The 11,499-nt window shown below is 38.3% G+C and overlaps 1 protein-coding gene across 4 annotated transcripts in view; it reads right to left on the bottom strand.

Moving 5' to 3' along the window:
* LOC139652324 (uncharacterized) overlaps positions 1–11,499 on the bottom strand; it is a 33,838-nt gene continuing 22,339 nt past the window's right edge. Inside the window, exons 15-19 of one of the 4 annotated variants that reach the window (XM_071529351.1) lie at positions 4,252–4,387; positions 3,934–4,125; positions 3,282–3,508; positions 1,893–1,934; positions 1–1,795 (exon numbers count right to left, since the gene is read on the bottom strand). In XM_071529351.1, coding sequence (XP_071385452.1) covers positions 1,763–1,795; positions 1,893–1,934; positions 3,282–3,508; positions 3,934–4,125; positions 4,252–4,387 — 630 coding nt within the window. In that variant the 3' untranslated portion in view covers positions 1–1,762. Of the gene's footprint in view, positions 1,796–1,892; positions 1,935–2,073; positions 2,200–2,442; positions 2,519–3,281; positions 3,509–3,933; positions 4,126–4,251; positions 4,388–11,499 lie in introns of those variants that run through there. The other 3 variants (XM_071529352.1, XM_071529353.1, XM_071529356.1) reach the window with 3 other exon arrangements.

Genomic DNA, 11,499 nt, shown 5'->3' with positions numbered 1-11,499 from the left:
CTCAATTCAATTTTATTCAGTAGCATACATGGTAAATACACGGTAATGTACATTGTAAATCTAGTGCATTTAGTTGGTTAAAAAATCTGCTGAAAGATATGGAAACGAAAACAAAACAATCATCTTCAACTCCTCTAATCTGTGTGAAAATAATTCAGTGAGGCCCTCACATGTCAAACCAGGGAATGAGAATGTACATCAATGCCTGTTTAGATCAGGGGTACGGTGGCCTTTTTAGGACATCCTCACGCCTTTGTCATTCGTAGATGTACTTTGTCAGATTTAGCTGGACTTGGGTCAGGCTTAGCTGGCTTTTGACAGACTTAGATGGAGTTGTATCAGGTGTAGCTCTACTTTGTCAAACGTAGATGGCACTCATCAATTAGTTGACGGGTATTTTTGAATTCCACTGCAGAGCCAGTGTGTGAGCCATTTTTATTAAACAATTTCACCTGTTTCCAATGATGATTAATGGCCTGGGACACAATGTAACTATCTACCCTAAATGCTGTTTAACAGGCTTTTCCATCATGACAAGAATAAAACTTGGGGAAACACTAAGGGGGGAAAGGAAGGGAATAACTAAGGGGCTAATTAATAAAATTTACCAGCAGGTTTAGTGTGATGTTAGGAGCAGATACCGTCACGGTAGGGTGTTTTCTCATTCATAAACGTGAAATACCAGGTCATTATTAGTGTTAACGTTTTCCCTGTACTCACACTCCCTTTGTTCACTTGCATATTATGGAATCAATTCATAAAAGCACACTGCAGTGCAAAAAATACTACCTGCTGTAGGAAGATGGCATATTGTAGAAATGAATGCTAACTAATGAAAATAAATTTAAACAATTAAAAAATCAGGCATCACAGGACAGCAAAACTCTCCACTGAAACCAGGGATGATAATAATAATAACCGTCACCATCATTGAAAAAATAACATTATTAATAATAATAATGATAATAATAATAAAAAATGATATATGCATCTGATCCACATGTTGCATTTGGACCACAAGCTGGAATCCGGGACTTTTTCCAGTAATATACATTTTATCCATCTGGACCATGGAATCATGTTACACAATAGCAATTGTCAGCATTACTATGGTTGGAGACGCTCTCCATAGGCCGCTATTTAAATTTTTGAACAGGTATAACAAAAGTCTGCTAACTATCAAGCTAACATTAGCCAACACAGGTTACCTGCACTGGGTAGCTGAGTGCTGCTAGCTAGTTAGCATACTAGCATACCCAAAGACCATACATTGAAAATTATTTTTGGCCAACCTGACTGATATGCTAGCGCACACACTATAGGCTGCTGTTTCTGTCAAGTTGCAATTTTTATTGATGTTATTGCCTAATTTTATTACAAAAGTTACACTAATTGAAAGTCAAATTACCTGGTTCGGATATGCCATTTTTGCTAAGGTGGGAACTGTTTATTGGTGAGTTTATTGGTGGCATGACGGCACACGAGTGACACATTGATAATATAATACTTCCATGGCTGTTTAGTTGTAGTCTGAACGTCATTTGAAATTTTTACCGCCAGACAAAGCGGGACCAACGGGGAAATCCCGGACTTCAGCTTTAAGGTCTTCCCATAGACGACTAGTGTAGTGTTCATCAATTCTACAATAAATATGTAATCAATCAGGCTGCATCATATCCATCACATCAAACATCGGGCACATATATCAGTCTAACATGGACAACAGCGACAACAGAAAAGAGAACAGAGAAAAGTGGGAAAATCAGGAAAAGCAAGTACAGCATGCATCTGAGGCCTGTGAAAAAAGTGACATGCTGTGAGTTTTTGCAACGTGACATCTGAACTAATGAATTGAAACCAATGTATACAATCACCAATAATGTCCAACTCACGTGTTCGTTCTGTGTAGTTGTAATGGAGTTCCAAGGCTGACTCTGAGAAGAGAACACAATTTAGAAGGAGGCTATTCATACAATATCTCAAACCATGTGTTAGTCACTTTGAGCAACATGATCATCAAGTCACCAGACGTCCATTCAAGTCCTGTAGAGCTGAGCGGGAAACAAGGCTGATGTAGGGATGGGGAGAAAAGTTGGCCATGGCTGAACTTTTTGCAGTCATCAGTCATCAATATCCAGTCAGATTTCTGCACTTCCTTGTTCCCCTACCAACATGGTTTTATTTCATGAACAGGTCTGCCTGAGTGCAAAATGAACGAGAAGTTGATTACAGCCATACAAATCTTCCCAGTTGTCTACAACTTTGCTTTGAGTACTGTTGCATCCATCATTGGGGTTGATGGTAAGCTTGAAAGTAATTTAATTTCTGTTTATTTTTGATTACCGTAACTAAATTAGCATTTGCCAGCTAGCTATGTTAACCCTTCAAAACAAAGTAACATTACTGAAGGCAAAACCAAAGCAACAAAAAATTATGATTTACCTGTTTTTACAGTCATCGACTATGAAATTGAAGCCTCTCGCACCGCCCACAATTTGTCTATAGATCGACCTGCCAACTGAGTGTGAACACACAGAAAGACTGTCTGCTGTTGAAATAATAGCGTTACTGTGAAATCACTCTGCAAGCAACTTCACCCGTCAGCAACTACAAATTTGCGAACAGGCAAAACCACCATGAAATCCGCATCAGTAACACTTGGACATGGCATTTTCAGCTAAAGGTTGGCTAACAGTTACGTTTAGGCAACTAAAACAACTTGGTTAAGGTTAGGGAAAGGCTTTGGTCATTAAATAGGAATTCCACAAACCCTTACTTTCCTACTGTAGTGTGACACTACTTACTGTTTATATTCGTGCCTATTTCATGTAACCATTTTGTGTGCGGGGAACACGTAATTGTAACACTTTATGCGCCACCAACACGTAATTTGGTGTTAAGAAGTCGTGCTCATTTCACGCATTTGTGTGAAATCATGTTGAGCAAAACATGTTTTTTGCTGGTTTGGTATTGCTTTCCATAATGTTATTATTTAATGAGTAAACATTAGGTAGCACTGATGGAAAATAAACTCAGTAAGATGACTTCAGAGCCCAACAATGGATGCAACCATTCTTCAATTTTTTCCCCCTTTTTATCCCTGTTGTCTTTCAAATAAAAGTTGGTGAGAACTTTGAATAGGTACAATCAACTTTTTGTCCATTTTGCACTTGTAAGGTGTCTGCCTCCAGTGTTCTCCTGAGAATTGAGCAGTATTATAGGCCACAATATACAATATATCACAATTGACTGAAATGATGTTTATTTGTATACTACCACACCTTTCTCCGGGTCTTATCTTCCTTCCTTCCTTTACTGCAAACACTCCTCATAACTTCTGTGATTGCTGCATCATTGCGTGGACAGTCTAACAGTCCTTCGGTTTCATAGAACAGACAGTCCACTGTCAGGATGGCGTCGTGTCTGGTCACTAGTCCACTGCTGTTAGGTACACTGAAGTCTTTGTTGAAGGTATGATGCAGAACCACCAGAATCACCGGTTTACCAACTTAAAAAGATAATAAAAATAGAAGGGAAAATGAATATCCTCTATCTGTAATTTATTTTTCTAGGTATTTTTTTTTACTTTTTTTATAAATATTTTTACAAATGCAATGAAAACTTTTGCAGCCGCATTAGCAGATTAAAAGTTACATTTAGATTTCATAGAATGTCAGTTATTTTACCAATAGCTCAGTCAATCAATTTGAAAGTGAAATAATGTCTTCAATCAAGTAAACCTAAACATAAACAAAGCCAGCAGTAGGAATATAGTTGTTAAATAATGGCCACAAACAATTCTAAAGAATAATAACTGAATAAGTGAATTAATTAAAATTAACAAAATTTATCAGGTTTATTAATAGAGCAAATTAGTGAAAACTCCACTGATATTGACGTAAACATTATACTCAAATCAAAAATGTACAATACCCGGAATCGCATCCATTGCTGAGTCAATGTCAGTCTTAACTCGAAAGACGATTGGACAGAAAGCCAGGATGAAATCACACTTGTCCAATGTCACCTTCTTGAAGCCTCCTTTAGTGAGGCACTCTTCAAACTTCTTGTCAGCCTTCAAAGTATTGCCAGCCAGGAAGCTGAAAAACGTTTTCATCTTCTTCCCTGTAATGATACAAAAAAGAGGAAACCTTGGGATCTTCGCTAGAATTAAAAATGTAGTTCTGTGGGTTTGAACAAAGCTTGGCTGCGAAACATGTTTGTAATGGCAGGGTAGAAGTGGTTTCTTACCTTCAGGTGAAACAGCAATAGCAGCGTGCCCTCCTGTCCGTTCTGCTTTAGAGGGCATTCTACCAGCATCAGCATTAGATGTATCTGAGGGATTCAGTTTACTTTTCTTAGGGATCACTACATTTGAGCAGCTTGCCTAAAATAAAGGGCATCTGTCAGATAATGCAATAATGTTGGTACCATTTCTACTATGGGTGCAACGGATCACAAAACTCACGGTTCGTATCGTATCACGGTTTTGAGTCACGGATCGGATCATTTTTCGGATCAGCAAAAAAAAAAAAGGGTTTGGGTTAAATGCACTTTAAAAGTAGGTAGGTAGCAGCACAAAGCAACAAGCACTTTAAAACGAATGTAGCACTTAAGGACTTTATTATATTATGTATGTTTGAATGTATAAATGTGATAACTGTTTTTGCTGTTCTTATTTTATATATTTTATTTACCTATGTATGTGTTTTTAGTATTGACGTATTGAAGACACATTGTAGTATTGAAGTATTGAATTGAATTAATTTAAAAATGTGTTACTTTGGCTCTGATGCAGCCGCCTCTCTCTGTCTGTAGTCTCCACTCTGTAGTCTCGCTCAATGTCCCGCCCACAGCACTATCTGATTGGTTACACGTCACGAGTAATAGCCTATCAACACTGAAGGCTCTGCCACAGACAGGCAGAGAGACCGGAGCTTCTCTGAGCGGAGCTGTGTTGGAAGGGAAGGCAACATGCTGCCCAAGTTGAAATAAACATCCCAATCTTGCGATCTATTTCAATGATGACAAGCACGTCCAGTTTCCCAGTTCCACCACTGAAAACGCCCTAAGTCACAGCCTACCGGATTTCACTCAACGGAGGCGAAAGCAACGGCTCGTCCTTTTTTTTTTCTTCCCTTACACAGTCATTGCGCTTCAGAGTAAAACACAGCAGCATCTGTCTGTCTGTATCTTTTCACTGCAACTCTGCATCGAGACTTAGGGAATTATTACTTTAAAAAGTAACAGCGGCAGTAAAACTATTTCACACTATGATGGTTAAACTTTGCAATTAATCCGCGATTCATATGCGTTCCGAACCGTGGGGGCGGATCCGTACGGATCACGGATCAACTACGGTCCGTTACACCACTAATTTCTACACTGAATTCCCCTTCATGTAGCATCTCATAATAATCATTGCAGCTATCACAACAGATGGAGTGCTAACAATATTAGCTGCCAATATTGTCTCTCTAAATCAAGATCAGATGAATCCGGGAAGATTTTCGGTAAAAAGAGAATGTTTGTTGCCAATGTCAGTTCCACTCAAGTCAAATTTATTTATATTACCCTTACAGCAGTACAGTACAGTTTTATCACACAATATAGTTTTCAGTATTTTTCTCTTCTTTGAGGGATAATGCATTGCCTGAAAATGGAAGGTTTTGATATATACATACTGTATATAATATATATTTTCTATATATATTCTGAATGTATACATTACATATGTTCTGAATGTATAACTGAATATATTTGCGTAGCCTGTATATTCAGATAGTGACTGCAGGTAGTGACTGCATATTTAGGTTACCTGTTGTTCTACCATTGATACTTCATTGTTCATCATACCACATCAATAAAAACTGATCTTTCCTTTAAAGAAATATAGCATTCAATGTACAGTGGAAGTTTTCATTCCTTTACTGAAGTGTAGCATGCCTGACTGAGGATTTCTTACCTTTTGAAGCCAAATGAACAGTAGTTCTCTTCTGCTGGCTCTCTCTCCCTGTCCTTTTAGTACAATATGAGGCTCTGAATGTGAATACAGAAACATGAAACCTTGCTCAGCCCTCTAGTGGCAGTCAGTGTAATACACGCTTCAACACACTTTCACTTTCTGTTTTGCAGTCAGACCATTTCTTGGAAATCATCTGTTTTGTGAAAAGCTGAAGAGTGAAAGATCTGACAATCTAAAGCTACTCCCTAATTGCTTTATCCAAAAAAATCACTAACTTTAGTGAAAAACTAGAAAACCATTTCCTAGTCTTGTTTATTTTTATTTGTATAGCCCTTTATCCTTTCCTGAAGAAAGTGTGTGTGATTGCTGTAATCTGACAAGTTGTTTGATTTTGTATAAATATTTTACAGTGGTTGACATTGTACGCATTTTAAAAGTGGAATAAGGTATATAAGCTTATGCACAGATCATCGTGTCATAATGAGCATTTTGAACATTAAATGGAGTTCCTACAGTATACAATGGCTGAGTTATAAATACCATAGTTGTGAACGAAGCTGCTGCTTAACTATTATGATCATTGATTGATTGATTAATTGATTGATTGATTGATTAAATTTTATTCAACATTTGTGTTTAAAAGCAGAATGTAAAACACAGAATGGTGTAATGGAGTAAAAAGCATTAGTGATTAGTTTATCATAGCCATGACTAAAAGGTATTTTCTATTAAACCTGCAATAAGCGATTTCAGACCCTATAACCAATCCTGAAACTAACAGGTGCTATATGGAACTTTCCTTGAGACATAATGATATAAACCAATATCCAAACATGCAGGCCAGCTGTGTTGCTGTCTTCTCCTCTTTTCTAAAGCTTGTTGTCAAAACCCAGACCAACTCGAAGCTCCTACCGGCCTGACACTTCTCTGTAGGTACGTTTAGCTTAGCTGTTAGCCTTTATGCACGGTCCTTTGCTAGGTTTGTCCTTTGGGGCCTCCGTAGTCCACTGACTTTGCTGTGATTTATTTACGAATGTGTTTCCTAGTAAAGATAAAAGCTATTCACAAAGCATCTTAGCCCTTAAGAGAGCTCCTAAGGTAGAAAACTGTTAAGAGTAGAGAGGAGGACTTTTAGGAGCTGAGGAGTTTCTTAAGGAGAGGAGAAAATGGCTGAAAGATGCAGAAAAGATGCATTAATGCTATTATTATTGTGAAAGTTATCACAATGTTAAGAAATTTAGCAACAGCCAAACAGTGCAGCAGTGATGATTTAGGTTTATTCAACCACATAGTAGTGTAGAATAATCAGACAAACAATCAGCTCCTTCACAGACTCATATTGTGACGCAACCTATTTAATTCCCACTGGCCGTGCGCACTGTGCACCAACAAAACAGCAGCTATGGATACTGTGAGTTTTCTCTGTATTGTCTGGTCACTGATGGGACACACGTCTGCATCATCGGCAATATACTCTTGCTCAAAAATCCTATTCATATAGGCTTGCCAATATAGTCTATAAATTATACTAATACTACTAAGTCTTGAGCCATTTTCACCAAATCTTAACATGAAATTAGTAAAGTATAATAACATTACTGCATCCACCCAAATAAAGGCATAATGCGTCAACCTGTGAGGACCGTACAAGTATTAAAAAGTACCGTTTGTATGGTTTTCAAAGATTTTGTCCGGTGAGCTCTATTTTTATTTTATTTTGATAGTATAAGCAAACCACGCATTAATATTGAGTAAATTGTGTCTTATCTTGTGTGATTCCTTGTGTGCATTCTGGATGACAAAAAGAGGCGTCTTGATTTTTCTTGATCAACCAATGACAGCGTCCAAAAGAGAGCATCATCCCTAGCAACGGGGTCGACCACACTTCCTCACTAAGATAAAAGTTCTTGTCCATTCCTCGCTCAGAGTCGCTCTGAGAACTTTCCTAAATCACTCCTAAGCTAGGACTCCTTGCTACGGGATTTTAGGCTAAGATAAGACTCTGAGAGGATTCTCAGAATGTTTGTGGATACGGCCCCCTGTTCCCCACTGACTTCAGTTGTTTTGGAGAAGGCTGCTATGGAGTTGTACTGGCAACCTCCCTGTGTGCAGTGGTGGAAGAAGTACTCAGATCTTTTGCTTAAGTAAAAGTAGAAATACCACAGTAAAAAAAAATACTCTGTTACAAGTAAAAGTCCTGCATTCAAAATGTTACTTAAGTAAAAGTACAAAAGTATTAGCATCAAAATGTACTTAAAGCAACAAAAGTAAAAGTACCCATTATGCAGAATGGCCCATTTCAGAATAATACAGTATATATTATATTATTGAATTATAATTATTGATGCATTAATGTGTAAGCATCACTTTAATATTGCAGCTGGAAAAGGTGGGGCTGATTTCCACTACTTTATATACTGCTGGGTAGCTTACAGTAATCTATAATAATACATCACAATTTATTAGTTGATTATATTTTGTATTAATAATCTGAATCTGCAAAGTAACCAGTAACTTAAGTTATCAAATAAAGGTAGTGGAGTAAAAAGTACAATATTTCCCTCTGAAATGTAATGGAGTAGAAGTATAAAGTAGCATAAAATGGTAATACTCAAGTAAAGTACAAGTACCTCAAAATTGTACTTAAGTACAGTATTCAAGTAAATGTACTTAGTTACTTTCCACCTGTGCCTGTGTGTTATATGGACAAACCTCACCTGTGTTTCAACTGGCATGAGGGTGAGTAGATGATGACAGAATTTTCATTTTTGGGTGAACTATTCCTTTAACAGTTCCTTGGCTCTTTCCCCTCCTGTTTTAAGCATGCCGTAGTAAATCCTCTCCTCAAAAAAACAAATATGGACCCCCTTGAACCACAATAACCTCTTTGAGGAATTTCAGTCTAGTTTAGTTCAGTTTTAGTGCCCGTCACAGCACAGAGTGCCCTTGTCAAGGTCACAAATTATCTTCTCCTAGCAGCTGACGCTGGAGAAAGTTAAATATTAGTACTTGATCTCAGTGCCACAGTGACACCCAGCTATATCTAGGTCTAAAACCCCACGATTCTGACAGTTTAACTTGTCTCCAGGCTTGCGTTACTGATATAAATTGCTGGATGTCTCAGCAATTTCTTCAGCTGAACAAAACAGAGATTGTTCTATTTGGCCCATGAAACTCCATAACTCACATCCAGAGTAAACTCAGCAGTTTAGCAGCCAGTGTTAAGCCCGTTTCAAAAAATCTAGGTATTTTGTTTGATTCAAACCTTTTTGATACTCAAGTAGAGTGTTGTTCAGTCCTGCTTCTTCCAGCTGAAGAATATCTCCAAAATAAGATCATTCCCGCTGCTGACCTTGAGAAGGTTATCCATGCCTTTATTTCATCTCTGGATTAATGTAACTCTCTGTATACTTGACTCAGCCAGCACTCTCTCTCTTGTCTACAGCTGGCACAGCTGCCAGGCTCTTAACAAATACCAGAAAACGTGCCCACATTACCCCTATCTTTTGCTTCTCAAAACCCACTTTGTATAGTCTCTTCTGCTTTTATGTCACCATTTTGTTCTCCTGTTTTTAAGTCTGTTTAAGATCATTGCTTACTCTTTTTTTGTTTTGTTGTTGTTTTTATACTGTTTTCCCTTGTTTTTTATGCTGTTCCTGCCCCTTTGTTGTTCCATCTCATTGTTGTTATTCTACTTTTTCTCTTTTAGTAGTTATTATTGTCTTTGGACTTTCTTATATTTTGACTGTAAAGCACTTTGTAACTGTGTTTCGAAAAGTGCTATATAAATAAAGCTTATTATTATTATTATTTTTTATTATGCTTGTGCTTTGCAATGTTTTTCCCTTGGTAGGCCTCCATAGTGCAGTGGCTTTGCTCTGTGTTATTACCTCCGCCAATGGAGTTGGATGGGGGTTATATTTTCGCCCTATTCTGTCTGTCTGTTAGCAGGATAACTCCAAAAGTTACTAACAGATTTGCCTTTGATACATTTTTTACACCGATTGGCCAAAGGGGGGTGTGGCTTCTCATAAAAAGGCTTGTAACTTCTGAATGGATTCACGCAACACCATGAAACTTTGTGGAAATGTTGGTCATGGGACAAAGAATTATTGATTATCTTTTTGCACTGATTGACCAAAGGGGGGCATGGCAGTGGGTGTGGCTTCTCATAAAAATGCATGCAACTTCTGAATGGATTCGCATAACACCATCAAACTTTGTGGCCTATCAGCAGGCAGACAGAAGAGGCAAATCCTCCATTACAATTAAACAACATGGGGGCATTGTAATTACCTTGTGAGGCAGCTGGATTCGCGAGATCACGATCACGCGAGAATCCATCTTGCCAGGCTTCAAGTTATCCGTTTGTGGCCGAACCACAGCGGTGCGGACCAATCAGCGTCCTATGAGGGCAGCTGGGGGAGTGGTTTAGGTGTGAGAAGCGAGAAGCGACTGTTCGTTCAAAACAATGGCGGCTCCTAAAGAGGCTAGCGTAGATGTTGCTATAACATCAGTTATTTCTGAACTGGAGAGTATTTCTCCATTGAAAGAAGAGCAAAGAACGGCACTGAAGGCTTTCCTGGATGGAAAAGATGTTTTCGCTCTTCTCCCGACCGGCTTCGGCAAGAGTTTGTTTATATGGTTCGTTGATCTGATTGGTTGAAGTTAGCCCGTGATAGACGGTGATAGACAGATGGTTCATCCAATCACCTGCCAAGTATTTTTTGAAAGTGCCTGCCTTTTTCCAAACAGTTTCCAATGACGAGTTCCCAGATGGTTCTGTGTAACAAACCATCTGGCAAGTCAGGTTAGCATTGTAGAGCTCATTTACGATTTAGACATAACCGCCCTGCCAATTTTGCTTCAAAGTGGCTAGAATTTGAACAGGCATATCATCTCCAGTTTCAAGTCCAGTCATGAAAATGTGTGCATATCCTGATGTGAAACAAGTTGGTAATGTGGCATGGAAGAAATTATTTTTTGGTGGAAATCCAACATGTGGAACTGGCATGTATTGACAATTGCATGGTGTTGGCGGAGGTATGCACTCACTCTGCAACGTTGCTTATTGCAGCTTTAAGTAGTGTGCAGATTCCTTTCCTTTTCTCATGAAGTCTCTACTAATTGGAACCTACTTTCCTGCTGCCAGTTACACTGAAGGCCTGACCAAAGTGCAACTCATAAACTGTACTAATAACCCAGAGGTATAATAAAGTCCCCTTTTTTATGGCATGTCAGCTGTGTTGTTTTCTTCCTTTATGAGTGCGTGTACACAAGGTTTGACTGAACTGTCTATGGATATGCTATGAATATAAATGCTATGAATGTCCTTTGAATGTGTTCTTATATGAATGCAACACTGAGTAACCACAATGTTTCAAAGTGATTAAAATGCACAGTCAACATTTGCGGAATATACCTTTGATTACCTTTACAAATAACACCGACTTCAATGTTCTTCGGCAGCAGTGCCACATTTCATTTGAACTCTGAACCACTGTATGTATTTGAGCTCGCTTTGTTTAACATAA

Source organism: Centroberyx affinis, unplaced genomic scaffold (assembly GCF_046629955.1).
Source record: "Centroberyx affinis isolate AG114_WGS23_722 - 3 ecotype Tasmania unplaced genomic scaffold, CSIRO-AGI_Caff_v1 ptg001780l_1, whole genome shotgun sequence".
In the NCBI taxonomy this organism is placed as follows: Eukaryota; Metazoa; Chordata; class Actinopteri; order Beryciformes; family Berycidae; genus Centroberyx; species Centroberyx affinis.
Note: the sequence above shows the minus strand (reverse complement) of the source record. Positions and strands in the feature narration are given on the sequence as shown.